Source organism: Branchiostoma belcheri, unplaced genomic scaffold (genome assembly GCF_001625305.1).
Source record: "Branchiostoma belcheri isolate BF01 breed outbred unplaced genomic scaffold, Haploidv18h27 scaffold2, whole genome shotgun sequence".
In the NCBI taxonomy this organism is placed as follows: domain Eukaryota; kingdom Metazoa; phylum Chordata; class Leptocardii; order Amphioxiformes; family Branchiostomatidae; genus Branchiostoma; species Branchiostoma belcheri.
The window spans coordinates 952,097-969,550 of NW_017803490.1; the positions used below are offsets into that span (position 1 = coordinate 952,097).

The following is a 17,454-nucleotide window of genomic DNA, read 5'->3' on the forward strand; positions in this document are numbered from 1 at the left end:
CCATTAATTTTCAACTGTCACACATACGTGTCATTTTACAAAACATGACATGGCACGTATAGATGTAATGTGGGTCTTTGAGTGCATTATTTCCTGTAGACAATACATTTCTGCTACATTGTGCCGCCTTGGTTTCCTTAATTTCCTCATCACTAAATTTGTTATGCACCAAAAGACCTCACTTGTGCAATCCATATTGTAAATAATAAAGGGGTAATGCCCCGCACCGAGGTGTATATGGTGAGATAATCCCTGGTCAGGTGTAATAACCACCGAATAAACCACCAAGTGAGCGTAGCGAACAATTACTACAATTCTACAATTCTTAACGCTACCGTTATCGCCCTGTCCCCTGTATAATGGTACGGTCCAAAAAGTGGTCGGTTATTCTAATAACCGACCACTTTTGAGGTTACGGCTTGATAACCGATGGCAAATGGAGCCTTCTGATTGGTCGACGCCTTCTGGCTATATGATAATATGTTTTATCGTATCTTATTTCATAATTTGACATTAATGATATTCCCCCTGCCCTCTCTCCTACCACGTCTAGAATGATCGAGAGCAACACATCATGGTCAACATTTGGATGAGACAGGTACGTTCACAAAATTTATAAAAGTGACAAAGATCATTAAATGTTACTCATTACCTCCATAAAAAATGGAGGTATTGTTTTTGGTGTGTGTGTGTGTGTGTGTTTCCGCAACTTTGTGGTCAGCATAACTTCAGAACGCCTTTATGGATTGTAATGATATTTGGTATGCTGGTAAGTCTTAGGGAGACAAAGGTCAAGGTCAAATATGGGCCTCCTGGTGGATGACCTTGGTACTGCAGCAGAACTTCCGGTTTTTCTATATTATGTCCTGAACATGCTATGGTCTTGACTTTTTGGTGACAGATAGCTTTTCCTGTCAGGAATAAGTGGTGTGAGTTTGATAAAAGCAACATGTATGCCTTGTAGTATTGGACAGACGAGTATCTATCGTGGGAACCGGAGGACTATTATGGGTTAGACGTCATCCGTGTCCAAAGCAGCGCCATCTGGCGGCCGGACATAGTTATCTACAATGGGTGAGTACAACATTAATATTACACAAAAGCATAATCCAACAAATATTCAGTAATGAAATGCTAAAGGTAGCTACATATATACACAATTTACTAAACAATTTTTAAACGTTTGGGGTCATAGCAATTCTTCAGCAAGTAAAATGTAAGTAGAGTAAAAGATAGTAAAAAGGCAGATCACATAAAAGTTGATACTTGCAAGCTATACATGTATGTATCATCATATTTGTGTTATTCTAAAAACTCAGGTGAAAAACTACTAAAACTGGTTACAATGACAAGCATGACATGTGCATATACATATTGTAGCTGCTTCCTTGAACGTTCTTGCCTAGGATGATAGTAAGTTTCTTTCACCTGTCTTTATATTCTAGAGTGTAATGACCCTTACTGTGTACAAATAGGTAAATATAGCAAAGAATATTTAGACCTTAGAACAAGTAGTATAAGTTGATTCATCTATAGTCTTGTATGTAGGATAACTCTTTTGTACCTACGTGTCTGTTTGTATGTGTAGTTATATACCTTAGGCCACAGCATGTAAATTTTATGGATGACATCCTCCGCAGACTCCAAATCTAATGCGAGCGGGCGAACAAAAACAAGGCGCGCCGAAAAAACAAGGTTCCTACAATTTTGAGTCAATCATTGTACAATTGGTTTTGATTCAGTGGAAACATCACATATACACGTACACAGCCAGCATCACATATCACTGCATTAAAGTAAGAAACAAAACATTTCTTGTCTCCTCTCTTCATAGTTATCTACCATCCACCTTCCGGCATTGTAACATATTTAGACGTCTTTGCCCATTTTCGTCTTGTTGACCACTGTCAGAAGGCAACAAAATTTCTTCTTTTTTTTTCCAAAATCAGGCGAAAATTGATGCACGTGCTGATGTCATACATAGAAATTACTTGCTGTGGCCTTAGGAAAGTCACTGTACTTTTGTTGTGTAAATAAAGTTCTTCTATATTCTTAGAATATTTGACGAGGGTTACGCGGAACTTCCTGACACGAAGGTGACCATCACGTCTAACGGCTCTGTGACGTATCTGTACCCGTTCACGTTCAAGGCGTCGTGCAAGATCAACGTGGCGGACTTCCCTCACGACACACAGACATGCCCGCTCAAGTTCGGCTCATGGGCGTTTGACGGTCTGGCAATCGACGTTGTCAACATGTACGTTAATTATGTTTACCGAAGAAAAACATATTGTTTTTGTTCTGTTTCTTCCTCTTCTTCTCCAAACAGTGACCTCTGACCTGATCAATGACATGATTTGTTGACGTCTGGCACCATGGTGACTGGTGTTGGGTTACATAATGTTGCAATTTCATGGTCTGCTCTGCTCCTGTCACCATATATATACTAGTAGTACATGTATGTGAATGTGTTTGAGTAGAAATTAACAGGGCAGACCATGTCCGAAGGTAAACATTATGCTTTGCAAATGTTACTTCTCTAGTTTTTCTTTTACATTTGTTGTCCTACACCCAAACGTAAACAAGAAAAAATCGAAGATTTAAGCTTTCCGGGAAATACCTTTGGTTTTCGTGGCCTTCGGGTTCACCCCATTTTCTGTGTCTGACCTTTTAGCCTGTTGTCATTCACCATTTATGTCAATCTTCCCCTCCCGCGTGCTGTCAACCTACTCTGTCCGGACAAAGAGATTCTTTATTGACATAACAAAAAGTACAGGGACAAACAAACCCACAGCTCAGCCGTCCAAAACACGCCATACGGGGTAGAGGGCGGCGCACATCTCTGTTTCCATAGCCTTTGGGCCACACAGTAGTGAAAACACAGATACTACTGCAACAGTCCTCTGGTAGTGCTGTGTCTTTAACTGCCTTTCTATATTTGTTGGGTGTTGATCGTAAAGCTCAAAGTAGGTACATGTAACATACTACAGCATGTCGTTTACAAGAGTGCATTTCTTACTTTTATTGTGCCATTGGCTGTCATATTTCTATGATTTTCTAAAAAAAGATCCTCTCATGGCGACCTGGAGTTCGAGAATAATGGAATATGGACAGTTATCGACCTGCCAGCACTACGAAACGTGGAAACCTATGGGTGAGTCAAATATTTTACGAATTACGAACAATAGATAAGTTTATTGTAAATTCCTGACCGAATAAGAAGGATAAAAGAACATAGAAATAGTGTACAAAAATTCACATGACAAAAGGTAAAAGTCTAAAACTATAGTTATGCCGAAAGGGTTTGTCTTCTCGTTTGGAAACCGTGGACGTCTAGGTTCAGTTTATTGAATCCACTTAGTTTACGGAGTTATTTTACCCTTTTTTTAGATAGTTACATATTAAGAACACTTTGTTTTCCCTGCAGGGCGTCTGACGTGCCTTATCCTGACGTAACGTTCCATGTCGTCATCCAACGCCAGTCTCTGTTTTACGTCTTTTTCATCTTCTTCCCAAGTGTCCTCATTGTATTGATAAGGTAAAAAATCTATTGTATTTCAACAGCATTTGTTATGACTATGACTATGATACTCTGGATAGACAGTTGTATTTTAGCAACGAAAATGTCTGACTTGTGACCTGAATTGCACTTGAACTTTGTATTCCCGCGCAGACTCTATAACATCTTTGTTATTTTTTTACGTTTATTAGTGTTAAGGAAAGAGGGAATGCATAAACGAACACATAGAAACATTTCAAAACACGAGCGCCATTTTGAAATATGTTCTCGCGAGAATGCGCGTGAATTTGCGCTAAAGCGAGGCTGGAGATGGAACAGATGTACGTTTCCTAGTGTTAAAGAAAGATGAAATGCATAAAAAAACGAACACATAGAAACATTTCAAAATACGAGCGCCATTTTGAAATATGTTCTCGCGAGAGCGCGTGCGAGAATGCGCGTGAGTTTGCGCCAAAACGAGGCTCGGGATGGAACTGATACCCTGATGGCAAGGTATGTAAGGCAGAACTTATATGTGATTCTTTTAGTGTTTTTGTTATCCTTATCAGGCCGCATGAAAGCTAATTAAATTTTTCTTTGCTTTTTAGCTTGATGAGCTTCATGATACCGCCGGAATCGGGGGAAAAACTATCGCTCAGTACAACCATGTTGCTGTCCCTGGTGGTCTACATGCAACTGGTGAATACTACACTACCGACCACCTCTAAAGACATCCCTTTAGTAGGTAAGACATCCGTGTTTCAATACTTTTGTATTAGTTAGGTTAAGCCTTATGAAAATGTAGTTGATATGTACTTGTTATGTACTTGATATGTTCTTTTGAATATTTTCAAACATATAGCCCTGCAGTTTCAGAGCAAGCCGCTGGGGTGCCCAAACTCATGTCACGTCTTCCCCATCACAAGAGCAACCTACAATCTAAATTTCGTTACCCTAGAATGTCCGGATCATGAGATATCTAAACCGGAAGTTCAGCTGCAGTACTTTAACAAGCCGCTAGGGGATCCAAAATCTAATCATTTTGAGGTCTCATCAAGACCTACCCACCTACCAAGTATCAAAACAATTCATTTAAGCCTTCTCAAGTTATCGTGTCCACGGACACACACACACACACACACACGCACGCAAACACACACACACACACACACACACAATTACAAACACACACACACACGAACGCCAACGAAAACATAACCTTCTTGGCGAAGGTAAATATATGTGCTGAGACGTACTAGCTTCATTATGTATGGTCTATCAATATGCCAAGAAGTATTATTTAAACACAAATTTGTAAACGTTTTCAGGTCGTTTCTTCGGTGCCATCATCCTTATTGTTGCCATGTCAACCATCATGACCATCTTCATCATCAGTTTACACTTCTCAAACCCAAACCCCAAACCGCCACCCCATTGGCTCAAGTCCATTATTGGCATGACGCGGGAAGTGGTCATTATGGAGTGGCTGTTCTGCGGATGTGGTCGTAGGGGGCGTCACAGTTTTGCTGAAGAAAAACATCAAACGGGCCGAAAACGTCATCAAAAGAAAAGTTACAAGGACATCGTGCTTCTGTCAATGCGGTCTGGTTTTGAGGATACTCTAAATGCCGTCTGCCGCAAGCGTTCTTTTTCGTACTCCAGACGTGCATCGGATCTCTCGACCAATCATATTCTCGTTAAGCTTGATGGCATTGTGGGTAAAATGAACAGGGTGAGAGAAGAGAGAGAACTAGGAGAGGAGAAACAGGAGGTGTTGAGTGAGTGGAATGAGGTGGCAGCTAGAATGGACCGCATTTTCCTCCTGGTCTTCATTGCTGTGGCCACGGCTGCCTGCACTACTACCTCATTGGTGTAGTCTAGAACTTTTATCTTCAGCTATAAAATATAATGAAAAGTTTAGTGCAAATTCGTGCCGGGAGGCTAATTGCAAATTACAAACATAAAAGAACAATGAAACAGAGTATGAAATAACTAAAATCTACATGATAAAAGGTAGTTGTCTAAAGCTATAGCTTAGTCTAAAACTATGTCTAAGGGGTTGGCTTCTCTTCTGTAAACCATGGAAGACGTAATGTCCCACCTTTTCCAAAATTAGTGAAGTTAAAAGAAGAGATGATAATAACGTTGTATATTTTGCAAGGCTCCTTCTAGAGATTCATCATTGCATTTTAAATTTGTAAAATACATTTTTGATCGAAAAATGTACAACTACGTCAGTGTTGTTTAAAGTCCTATCCATAACTATAATTTTGCATGCTTCTAAAAATTAGTACTTTTTAAATTTTTAACATGATTTTAAAATCAGATATGCTCCAATTTTGACGTTTACTATAGTATGCCATTGCACATTTGGTGGTTGAAAGTCAGTGGCATTTTTTAGCATTTATCCTTAGACTTCATACCATAGAGGTATGAATATTAATGTTTTTTTGCCATTATACACCAAGTCATAGCCTGGAATGTGACGTTATTCCATGAAATTTGTCAAAAAAATCAATGAGAATGCTTAGACATAGATCAGGGTGCCCTGTGCAAAATATTCGTACTTGGAAATTTATTGGCAAGGAAATTAAAGTCATTTTATATTAAAGACACTGGATAGTGTCCAATAAATTAGGCCACAGCAAGTAAATTTTATGGATGACAGCGACAAGGCGGGCCGAAAAAACAAGGTTCCTACATTTTAAAATGTTGACTCAATCATTGTACAAATGGTTTTCATTCAGTGGGAACATCACATATACACAGCCAACATCACATATCACTGCATCAAAGTAAGAAACAAAACATTAAATCAGAGCCTTTTCTTGTCTCCTCTCTTTATAGTTATATGTCAGCCACCTTCCGGCATGGCAACAGACATCTTTGCCCATTTTTGGCATTTTGACCACTGTCAAAATGCTGATTTCTTGTTTTTTCTTCCAAAATCAGGCGAAAATTAATGCGCGCGCTGATGTCATCCACAAAAATTACTTGCTGTGGCCTTATCATGAAAATAAGACGATTTCCCTCTACATCCCCCCTCCCCACTACTTTTCGACAAAAGACAAGATTTAACCCCAAAAACAGGAAGTTCAAATGAGATTAACTGAACTTCCTGTACGTGAGTCACAGTCGGCCCACTACTACGGAACAGATCTTTTCTCGGAAAGCATGATAACAGATTGCTTCTTCCCACCAAGAGGACTCATTTACACTACCCAGACTGTTCAGCGTAAGACAATATATTCGCGCCTTGCCACCAGCGGGGTGAAATTACCCTATTTTCCGCTTACATTATACTCACGAGCCGCTACGGGGAGGTTCAACGTATTGTGGATTATAGGAAGAACAATTCCTGACTTCAATCGTTCGTGGGAATGTCACCAGTTGGGACCAGTGCTTTTTGTGTTTACCTTGGAACTGTTAGCCTGGGTACCGAACCTTTGGTCGGCTTGGCGGTAATTTTTCGGCCTGTAATACCAAGCACAGGCGAGTTATGCCACGGACCTATCTCCAGCTGGTTTCCCTGTATCCGCTGACTTCCTGTATTACGCTTAGTCTTCTTTTGCCGCCGACCGAAGAAAGCTAGCCTGGTTGGCGGCCCCAAACGCTCTCGGCGCCGAAAGGATAGCGCTGAGCTCACGGTGGTCTGGTTAACCAGGCTATGGAACTGTATGCACAGTGGTGTAGACGGTAGAAGGATCTTGTTGTAGAGATCTATTTGGGTCGACAAGATGCAAGCAAGCTGGCGTCCATGCCTGGTACTGCTGACATCCGCTCTAGTCGCCATGTTCAGAGGTATGTGGGTTATGTCACGGTAACTTTCTTGTGGCTACAGTTTGACTTGCTATTTCTATGAATCTATGCTTCTATGTTGATTGGGGGAGGGTGGGTGGCACTGTAACAGTTGTACATTATATGCTTAGAGCTATACTACTGACCGTGTCTGTTTTGTACTACTAGTTACACTACCAAAAACCAAAAATGCTTTTTTCTTTGTACAAAGAAAATGTATCTTGTAGCAAGAAAATTATTCTTTGAACAAGAAATTAAAGAATCTCCGTAGCAAGAAAATTCAAGAAACACATGTGTTTCTTGCGAGTTTTCTTGCTGTAGCAAGAAAACGATTCTGTCCACAAGAAAATATTTCTTGAACTAATAGCTAACTGTTCTTGAAGCAAGAAAACCATTCTGTTCACAAGAAAAGATTTCTTATAGCAGAAAAAAAAATACTGTAAACTTTCTTAAAATTATAAAAATTCTTAAGATTCTTGTTGGTGAGCATGATAGTAGAAATATTTTCTTTTCTTAAGAAAAAAGAATAAAAAATTATTTGTGTAAGAAGCAATTAAAGAAGCATTATTTATTACTTGACATGTGTTGTACAGGAAGCTCGGGAAACGTTACCGAGAAAGATCTACTTGACCGACTGGTGACCGGGTACAGAACGGACGCACGGCCGGTGAAGAAGAGCTCTGCTCCCGTCAGAGTTACCATTAATGTCGCCTTAGCACAACTGCTGGACGTGGTAAGTCTTTAACTCCATCTAGCTCTAACCATCCGAAAAATCTAAAAGTAAAATAGTTTGCCCACCATTGCTTTACATTTTGAAAGTTACAGAAAGTTAATTCTATTCTAATCCAACGATAGAAAGATCATCCGATGGGTCTCGAAGTCATTATAAGGCCACAGCAATATAAATGGCAATATAAATGGCCACAGCAAGTAAATTTTATGGATGACATCCTCCGCAGACTCCACATCTAATGCGAGCGGGCAAAAACAAAACAAGGCGGGCCGAAAAAAAAAGGTTCTTACAATTTAAAATTTTGACTCCATCATTGTACAAATGGTTTTCATTCAGTGGGAACATCACATATACACAGCCAGCATCACATATCACTGCATCAAAGTAAGAAACAAAACATTAAATCAGAGCCTTTTCTTGTCTCCTCTCTTCATAGTTATCTGCCATCCACCTTCCGGCATGGCAACAGACACCTTTATCCGTTTTTGGCATGTTGACCACTGTCAGAAGGCAACAATTTTTTTTTCAAAATCAGGTGAAAATGAATGCGCGCGCTGATGTCATCCATAAAAATTACTTGCTGTGGCCTAAAAGACTGAATGCACCAGTAGACTCGCCATACTTTGTGGACTGGCTGTCAAGTAAAATATATAATAAAATATGCAGCTTCTGTTAAACATCCCCTCTCTCTCTCTTTTCTCTCTTACAGAATGATCGAGATCAACAGATTGAAGGAATAATGTGGATGAGACTGGTAGGTCTAACATAAAGTTTATTTTAATTTTACATCGTTGTATAGTGAAGTTATCAAAGTTATTATAACATAATATGAAGTCTAGACACGTCTAACTTGCAGTAAGCCACGTACAGCTGTGACAAATGGTGATCATAAGCGAAGAAAAATCATATCAAAACGCAAGTCTGCATGAATGCCTTTTGTGAAATATGATTATTCTGTTGTTAGAGCTCATGAAAGAAGGAATACATCAGCTGTAATTTTGTATTCCTGGAATTCTACTCTTCGCCATTACAAGGCATGAAACACACGTCAATGCGTGATGGTCCGAGTCTAAGGCCACAGCAAGTAATTTTTATGGATGACATCAGCGCGCAAATTAATTTTCGCCTGATTTGGGGAAAAAATTTGTTACCTTCTGACAGTGGTCAACATGCCGAAAATGGGCAAAGATGTCTGTTGCCATGCCGGAAGGTGGATGGCAGATAACTATGAAGAGAGGAGACAAGGCTCTGATTTAATGTTTTGTTTCTTACTTTGATGCAGTGATATGTGATGCTGGCTGTGTATATGTGATGTTTCTACTGAATCAAAACCATTTGTACAATGATTGAGTCAAAACTGTAGGAACCTTGTTTTTCTCGGCCCGCCTTGTTTTTTTCGCCAGCTCGCATTAGATTTGGAATCTCCGGAGGATGTCATCCATAAAATTTACATGCTGTGGCCTAAATTATCTCATATGTGATCTGCACGGATACATGTGGCGAAACAAATCCTTCTGTTGTTGCAACTCATCAAAGAAGGGATACATCAATTGTACTTTGAAGTTTCGTATTCATAGATTGCTACTCTTTATCATTACGTTGACTGGAAACAGCTATCGCTAGCGCTTGGGTCAATGCCAATATGCCAAATATATTCTACCTTGCAGTATTGGACAGATGAATATCTAGTATGGGATCCAGATGACTATTGCGGTCTTGAGGCTGTTCGGATGCAGGGAGGCAGCATTTGGAGACCTGACATTGTTCTTTATAACGGGTAAGTTATATACTCAATCGTACGTAATGAACTACGTCTCGTAAGTTCTACTGTATTTACAGATGAAAAGAACTTGAAATTCATAGGTTGGGAATCCACATGCAACACGAATAAACACGAGTGTATGAACGAATTTGCAAACACGGTGGAAGACAAAACGCAAATTATACCCTATATAGCAAGGAACGAAATGAACTCTTTGACGTGGCCTCCAAATTCTACCCAAACTTTCACACATATACAAATGAAAAGAAAACTACTCTCCTCTTAACATCCGAAAACCCACAAATTACAGAAAATTGGAATCCTTTGTCTTTCTCTGTCTTCAGAAAAGAAGTCAAACCCAGTAGTTTTTACTAGTAGTTTCTTAGTAGTTATCAGTAGTTCTATGTGTACTAATTGTTTTTTTATACCAAATGTTTCTTCTGTTCCTTCAATTAGCCCTCGGGCATAAATTTGCAATAAAACATTCATATATAATATCAACCCACAGTATCGTCCAGAAAGGCTTCGCCGAACTGCCTGACACAAAGGTGACCATCACGGCTAACGGCTCGGTGACGTATCTCTACCCGTTCACGTTCAAGGCTTCGTGCAAAATCAACGTCATAGACTTTCCCTACGACACACAGAAGTGCCCCTTCAAGTTTGGGTCGTGGACCTACGACGCTCATGCCATCGATGTCACCAACATGTGAGTTTGTATGTTCAGAGTTAAAACTTTTGTTCCAACAAAAATAATTCTCTCACCTAGAGCTTTCGACCAGTCACTCAGGTCTTCCTCAGTAGACTGACCCAGTGAGGCTTGTCACGTGGCTTCTTTGAAATGTGACGTCAACACTGGGTCAAAGGTATCTGATAGACGATGTCGGCCCCCGTCGCGGTTCAATGACCCAGTGTTGACGTCACACTTCAATGACGCCACGTGACAAGCTTCACTGGGTCAGTCTACTGAGGAAGACCAGAGTGACTGGTCGAAAGCTCTAGGTGAGAGAACCTTTTTTTGTGTTGTACCAAACGTTTTAACTCTAAACATGTAACTACCAACACAGATGAACATTCATGATTGTATGTGAGTTTGAAATTTGATTAAATGTCATATTTTTATTGAGCAACATAGAAACTTACAGGACACAGTGGTGGGTAACTCTAACAGGTTGCTAATCTTAGCCCACCACTGATGAAGAAAAGTACATACAATGGTAAATAATAATAACAAAACAACAAGTAACAAAACAGCATGTAATATATCAGCAAATGGGCAACATAAACAATAACATGTAAAAGAAGATGTCATTCTATGTGCTGTTGTGAGACAATGTGCGTTGCCCTTCATCTAGTGCTGAAAAAAGTTACATAAAAAATATATGATTTGTATCCAAGTAATGCTTCTGTTAATGTAAATTTACATAATCTTTCACAGGTATTCAGAAGGTGATCTGTACCAGTACAAAAAGAACGGAGAATGGGACGTGATCAAGTTTGTGGCTAAGAGGAACGAAGTAAAATACAGGTATGCGTGGATTTCGTATTGCCTACATTATACCGGGTTTTGTTACCATTCCTAAGCAACATATGGGGCATATGAAAGTTCACCTCTGTGTGACACGGTGACGGGGGCCGATACCGACTTCCAACAGCCATTGGCCAATTGCTGACGTCACATTTCCGTAATTCCCGGAAAGTTACGAGTCCGTACTATTACTATTACTGCTGCTACTACTACTACTACTACTACTACTACTACTACTACTACTACTACTACGCCTACTACTACTACTACTACTTAGCAACTATGTCCTCAAGTACCCTGAAGAATACCAACAGACCGGTCGAAAGTTCAGTGACTCCGATCCTTTGTGTTGAAAAATAATTGAATTTATTCTAAACGTATGGTATGTTAAGATCAGCACCGATTATGAATTATGTTGTCAATGATCATCCTTAGATGTGGTTTTGCTTGTTTCCCTGCAGCCCCTCGGATGTACCGTACGTTGACGTCACTTATACGCTGGCCATTGAACGACAGCCGCTGTTCTACATCTACCACATCTTCGCACCATGCATCGTCATTCTTCTAATAAGGTAGATGCATTCAAGTAAAATTTTTGCCAGAGATATTTCTCTCTAAGACACGATTGCAACTTGAAGAAGGATTTGACTGTAAAGTTAGCTATGATCGCAAACATAATGAATTGGCCCCAACCCTTCCTTTACATTTATTAAATTAACTATATTCACTCTTCTATGATATCTGTATAGCAGGTAATCTGTGGCGTCCTCCGTCTTTGTCAATGGATCATAGATGCATTATGGGTTACGCAGATGTATTTTTCATCATAATATTTCATTCCTCTCATCTCAATTGTGAGTAATTTGATCAACAGCACCTGAATTATACTCCATAATCTAATTAACGGTTGTAATTTTGATTGACAGCTTGCTGAGCTTCAGCATTCCGCCAGATTCCGGTGAGAAACTGTCTCTGAGCATCACGATGCTGCTGTCTCTGATCGTCTACATGCACATGGTCATAGTGTCTCTGCCGGCAACGTCAAACTACATCCCTCTAATAGGTGAGAAAAATGCCTTATACTATCACGAAAGTTCATCTGTGTTGGTAGTTACATGTTTAAAGTTAAAACTTTAGATCCAACCCAAAAGTTCTCTCACCTAGAGCTTTCGACCAGTCACTCTGGTCTTCCTCAGTAGACTGACCCGGTGAGGCTTGTCACGTGGATTCTTTGGAGTGTGACGTCAACACTGGGTCAAAGGTATCACTGGGTCAGTCTACTGAGGAAGATCGGAGTGACTGGCCGAAAGCTCTAGGTGAGAGAACTTTTTGTGTTGGATCAATTAACGTTTTAACTTTAGACAAGAAAGTTTCTTGTTATTTACATTTGGTGAATGCTCCCCATGCATGTCTAAGTCATTATATCTATAGAATAATGAATGCATTATTACACCTAAGAAACATGCATTACCTGTCTGATTATCTTTATGATTTGCTATTGTCAAAGTTGAAATCATCATGTAGTAAAAGCTCAAACGTAAAGATGGGGTAACCGTTTTCTTTTGCTTTATCCTTCAGGTACTTTCTTTGGCATCATCATCCTCGTCGTCGCCATGTCCACCATTTTGAGCATCCTCACCATCGCGCTAAACTTCACATACACAACCACCAAGCCGCCCTACTGGCTCAAACAGCTACTGGGGTTGACAGAAAAGTCCTGCTGGCTTGACTGTCTGTTCTGTGGCTGTGTTAGGCTGGCAAAACAGTATCAACTTGACAGATACAGTGAGAGGGAAATACATCAGAGAGCAGAGTACTACTGTAACACATCTGCAGAGGAATTCGCCATGTTGCCTTCACAGATGAACATTGAAGACAATTCTGGCAATGGGAAGCAAGGCCACTTTCGTGAACAGTTAGAGAACAGTGAAGAACTTTTGCCCAAGCTTGATGGAGTCGTCAACAAACTGGAAGCCTGGAAACAGGATCAACTCAAGCATACGAAGAAAGAGGCTGTGTCGAACGAGTGGAAAACTGTAGCATCTAGACTGGACCGAGTTTTTCTGCTGATATTTCTTGCTGCATGTGTAATAGTCAGTTGCACTATGACATATGTAACGTAAAGCTTGTTTAAAGCTAAAACTTTTGGTCCAACACAAAAAGTTCTCTCACCTAGAGCTTTCGACCTGTCACTCTGGTCTTCCTCAATAGACTGACCCAGTGAGGCTTGTCACTTTGAAGTGTGACGTCAACACTGGGTCAAAGGTATCTGGTAGACGATGTCGGCCCCCGTCGCGGTTAAGTGAAGGGTGGTGCCGGGCCCTGATGTAAATGGCCGCCTTCACCCCTCTCAGGAAATAGTCTTGTTCAGTGACCAGAGTGACTGGTTGAAAGCTCTAGGTGAGAGAAATTTTTGTGTTGGACCAAAGGTTTTAACTTTAAACACGTAACTACCAACACAGATGAACTTTCATGATTACTTTCATCATTATTATAGTATTATGTGGATGTTAATATTCTGAGTCGAACCATAATTTGTTTATTTGTTTATTTGAGTTTACCACCAGGTACTAAGTATACAAGTGGAAGGGAGGACAAAACAGGTGCATTGACACCTTTACAAGTTGTCCTCCCAAATAATGATTCCATTTCTAGCTTACTGAATAATGCAGGACCAGAATAGGTTCAGAGGTTGTCTACATAGCTGGTTTTTAGAGGAACTAGCTTAACAATTACACAGAATTCTGTACATATACAAAGCCATCGTTCAGTCAGATGACCTTTGTGACCTTTTATTCTAAATCACGTGACTACCCTTCAGAGCAGAAGAAAGATGGCGGATCTTTTTGAAAGCTTCTCAAAGCTGAATTTCTAATTGTGAGTTATAGCTTCTTTTATTATCGGTTACCGCACATTTTAAAGATTCCTCAGTTTTATATACTGTTATAGTTATATTGAGTATAGGATCTGATATTCTGTGTATGAGTTTATGTCTTTTTTTATGTATTGACATCAGTATATAATTCAGCCTATTATTTACTGTAGCAATCCTTTCATTAATTCATATACAAATACATGACTGTTCATCTTTTCCCCGCATTATGAATTATTTACATACAATGCTGCTCCTTAAGAATTCCATGTAGTCTTTGCAAGACATAACGTCTCCAATTTCCCTTCTCCTGTTTCACCCATGAATTATCAGGAGACTTGGAGACTTTCGTACTCTCCAAGCAGATGTTGATGGGGAAATTGTGACCTTTCTATCATATGCCCCGTTCTGTCGCTTCCCCCAATGTGGGGGCATATTACTATAATAATGATGATTATGAAATAACTTTATTGTACATTCATGCCACGACGAACTAGATACAGGTCAAGACTTAACAGACACATAACAAACGTATGTAGAAAAGTGGAGACAAAAGATACACTACTTGCCTCAAACATACATATATAAGGAACATACAAGGGAACTATACTAGGCTAATACAAAGTGTTCTAGGTACTGAGCCAATACAGAGTGGTCAACTTCTTCTCGTTTTTTTGTACAATGGAAAATGTGGGAACAGATCATGTTTGTGATACAGGGTTTGTCTAGACGCATCAAAATATAAATTTATTGTTTGCATTTAGGTGTTCGAAGTATGGGAATTTCTCTTTGATATGATTAAAAGCACAGATTAGAAAGGTCACAATCTTCCCCACTAACCTCTGCTTGGAGAGTATGATTTCGCCCTAGCTAGCTCACATGTTTATCTGAACCCTTACAACATCCTATGTCTGCAAGACTTCCGGATTCCGTCCAGGGGTCCGGAGAATGACTCCGCAAAGTTCTGTACACAAGTCATGTACAGGAAACATTGTAAGTGATACGGACATTTCCCCTGCAGCTAGGAGCCCTTCCTGTGTTGAAGTGTGCTGCACAGTTGATAAGAGAAACTAGTGTCCTGTATAATTCATTGTCCTAGTGGCAAACTCAGGGGTGCCAGTGTATACAGTGCTATTTTACGGAATACAGTGCAATTTTACGGAATACAGTACAATCGTATTAGTATACAATGCAATTTTACGGAATACAGTGCAATTTTACGGAATACAGTACAATCGTATTAGTATAGAGTGCAATTTTACTAGTAAAATTGCAGTGTATTCCGTAAAACTTACTAGTAAATTTACTAGTGAAATTGCACTGTATTCCGTAAAATTGCACTGTATTCCGTAAAATTGCACTGTATTCCGTAAAATTGCACTCTATACTCTGGCACCCCTGAAACTACGCACTTACAAAGTCAACTAATAATCGTCTTTAACGTATGGAATTTCTTGAACACTTTTATTAACATTTCTAATAACAATATTGTGAAACTAAATCTTGCCAAAGAACAGCTAATAGTATATAAAATATAAAATATGAAGTGCGATTAAATAATACTCAATGGAATTGCCTGAACAAAACTACTCTCTAATAACAATATTGTGTAACTTAATCCTATTGTAGAACCACTATTTTAGATCAACTATACCTCTTTGAGCTTTAGTTTCAAAGATGAAGAAAGTGCACCAGGAAAAGTATGGCCAGCACCAATGATGTATGGTGTATGAGGCAAAACTTCATTGGCAAAGGTCCAAGCAACACACTGTCTATACAGTAAGGCCACAGCAAGTAATTTTTATGAATGACATCAGCTCGCGCATTGATTTTCGCCTGATTTTGAAAAAGAAAGAGAAATTTTGTTGCCCTTAGACAGTGGTCAACATGCTGAAAATTGGCAAAGATGTCTGTTTTCATACCGAAACATGGATGACAGATAATTTTTAAGAAAGGAGACAAGACAGGACTCTGGTTTATAGTTTTGTCTTTTACTCTAATGTAGAGGTGTATTTCATTCCTTTTATATGTGATGTTCCTACTTAATCAGAACCATTTGTACAAGAATTAAAAACTTTTATTTTGTTTCAATGACAAATAGGTGTTGTAATAGTTGGCAGTAAACGTTAATATAGTTATCATTTCTTGTTTAACAAGGATTATGATGTCAAAATTTGAAAATGTAAGAATCTTGTTTTTTTTAGTCCCGCCTTGTTTTTGTCTGCTGAGGATGTCATCCATAAAATTTACTTGCTGTGGTCTAATGGATTCAGCAGAGGTTTGTAAGAAGATCGGTACTGCGGGTGTGTGTGATTGGTACTAGCTGATCTAAATCTCCAAGTGAGGCACGACCATTATATATGATTTATAACCTCTCGCCTGACAATTTCTCAACGTCTTATATGATTACAAGTTGATGGAGTAGCCAGGAAGGTCGTTATTGCCGGTATATCATGGATAATCTGACATCCAGGATACGGGCTTATTGTAAGACAGGTCCCAATACACTTAAGACTTAGGGTCACGGTACGTACACGTAGCTTAGGGCCAGGTCAGATACATCTTGAGGATAGTCATACGAGTTTGGGGCCATGAAATTTCCAATCGGTTCGAGACAGAACCAAACGTCAACAATGATCTAACGGGGCAGCGTTTTTCGTAACAAGACAGATGAATTTTGCATGGCCTGTACAGAGGTACGACTATCCCAAGAATGAATGAATAGTTTATTTCTGTAAAACATTGCAGCAGTCTGGCTGAAATACGTTTCATGAAGATTCTTTATTGACACAACAAAAAGTACAGGGACTTTTGTATGGTCTTCTAAAACTAAAGCTCTAACAAAGTTAAATACATGGATAACTTCATCCTACGTACAGAATATATGTATGTGGCAAATTACGTACAGAATATATATAAGTGATAACAATAAAGGTTTAACTATTCTCTAACATGTAGTCTCTATGATTGAAACATTCTTTAAATGTACATTATAAAATCACCAAACTCACTTCCACAGATAACCTAAAATATTGCAAAGTGTTAAAATAAAATAATTCAATGACTGAACATCGGAGTGTGGTTGGTTTAACCGTTAATTTACAACATTTCATTTGTTCTTCTGTATCTGTATCTGTGTAGCTGGTATAACCGCCTTTCAGCGAAACACACCAGCTTCGCAGGCACGCGGCGCGGCGCGGCGGCAGCTGGCTATATTACACCGATCGACTTGTACGTATGTTACACCTAGCCTTGAACATCT

General features: G+C 39.4%; 2 protein-coding genes across 2 annotated transcripts; both read left to right on the top strand.

Moving 5' to 3' along the window:
- The first annotated feature begins 545 nt into the window (after positions 1-545).
- LOC109468337 (neuronal acetylcholine receptor subunit alpha-10-like) lies at positions 546-6,172 on the top strand. The gene is made up of 7 exons (XM_019766586.1): positions 546-598; positions 965-1,074; positions 2,057-2,257; positions 3,068-3,154; positions 3,428-3,538; positions 4,108-4,244; positions 4,828-6,172. Exons 1-7 carry the CDS (start codon positions 575-577, stop codon positions 5,373-5,375), a joined length of 1,218 nt encoding a protein of 405 aa, XP_019622145.1. The 5' UTR covers positions 546-574; the 3' UTR covers positions 5,376-6,172.
- Positions 6,173-6,475: 303 nt separating this feature from the next.
- LOC109468724 (neuronal acetylcholine receptor subunit alpha-6-like) lies at positions 6,476-13,445 on the top strand. Its single transcript, XM_019767045.1, has 9 exons — positions 6,476-7,300; positions 7,891-8,030; positions 8,740-8,784; positions 9,698-9,807; positions 10,301-10,501; positions 11,231-11,320; positions 11,782-11,892; positions 12,247-12,383; positions 12,899-13,445. The coding sequence occupies exons 1-9, from the start codon at positions 7,237-7,239 to the stop codon at positions 13,441-13,443; spliced, it is 1,443 nt and encodes a 480-aa protein (XP_019622604.1). The 5' UTR covers positions 6,476-7,236; the 3' UTR covers positions 13,444-13,445.
- The last annotated feature ends 4,009 nt before the right edge of the window (positions 13,446-17,454 follow it).

What these genes read in the sequence shown, in the direction of transcription:
- LOC109468337 (XM_019766586.1), top strand. Translation starts at nt 575, where the DNA reads ATGGTCAACATTTGGATGAGACAG. An exon ending in GCAATCGACGTTGTCAACAT is followed by an intron (nt 2,258 to 3,067) that starts GTACGTTAATTA and finishes TTCTAAAAAAAG; the next exon opens with ATCCTCTCATGGCGACCTGG. An exon ending in CGAAACGTGGAAACCTATGG is followed by an intron (nt 3,155 to 3,427) that starts GTGAGTCAAATA and finishes TTTTCCCTGCAG; the next exon opens with GGCGTCTGACGTGCCTTATC.
- LOC109468724 (XM_019767045.1), top strand. Translation starts at nt 7,237, where the DNA reads ATGCAAGCAAGCTGGCGTCCATGCCTGGTACTGCTGACATCCGCTCTA. An exon ending in TCTAGTCGCCATGTTCAGAG is followed by an intron (nt 7,301 to 7,890) that starts GTATGTGGGTTA and finishes TGTGTTGTACAG; the next exon opens with GAAGCTCGGGAAACGTTACC. An exon ending in AGGAACGAAGTAAAATACAG is followed by an intron (nt 11,321 to 11,781) that starts GTATGCGTGGAT and finishes GTTTCCCTGCAG; the next exon opens with CCCCTCGGATGTACCGTACG.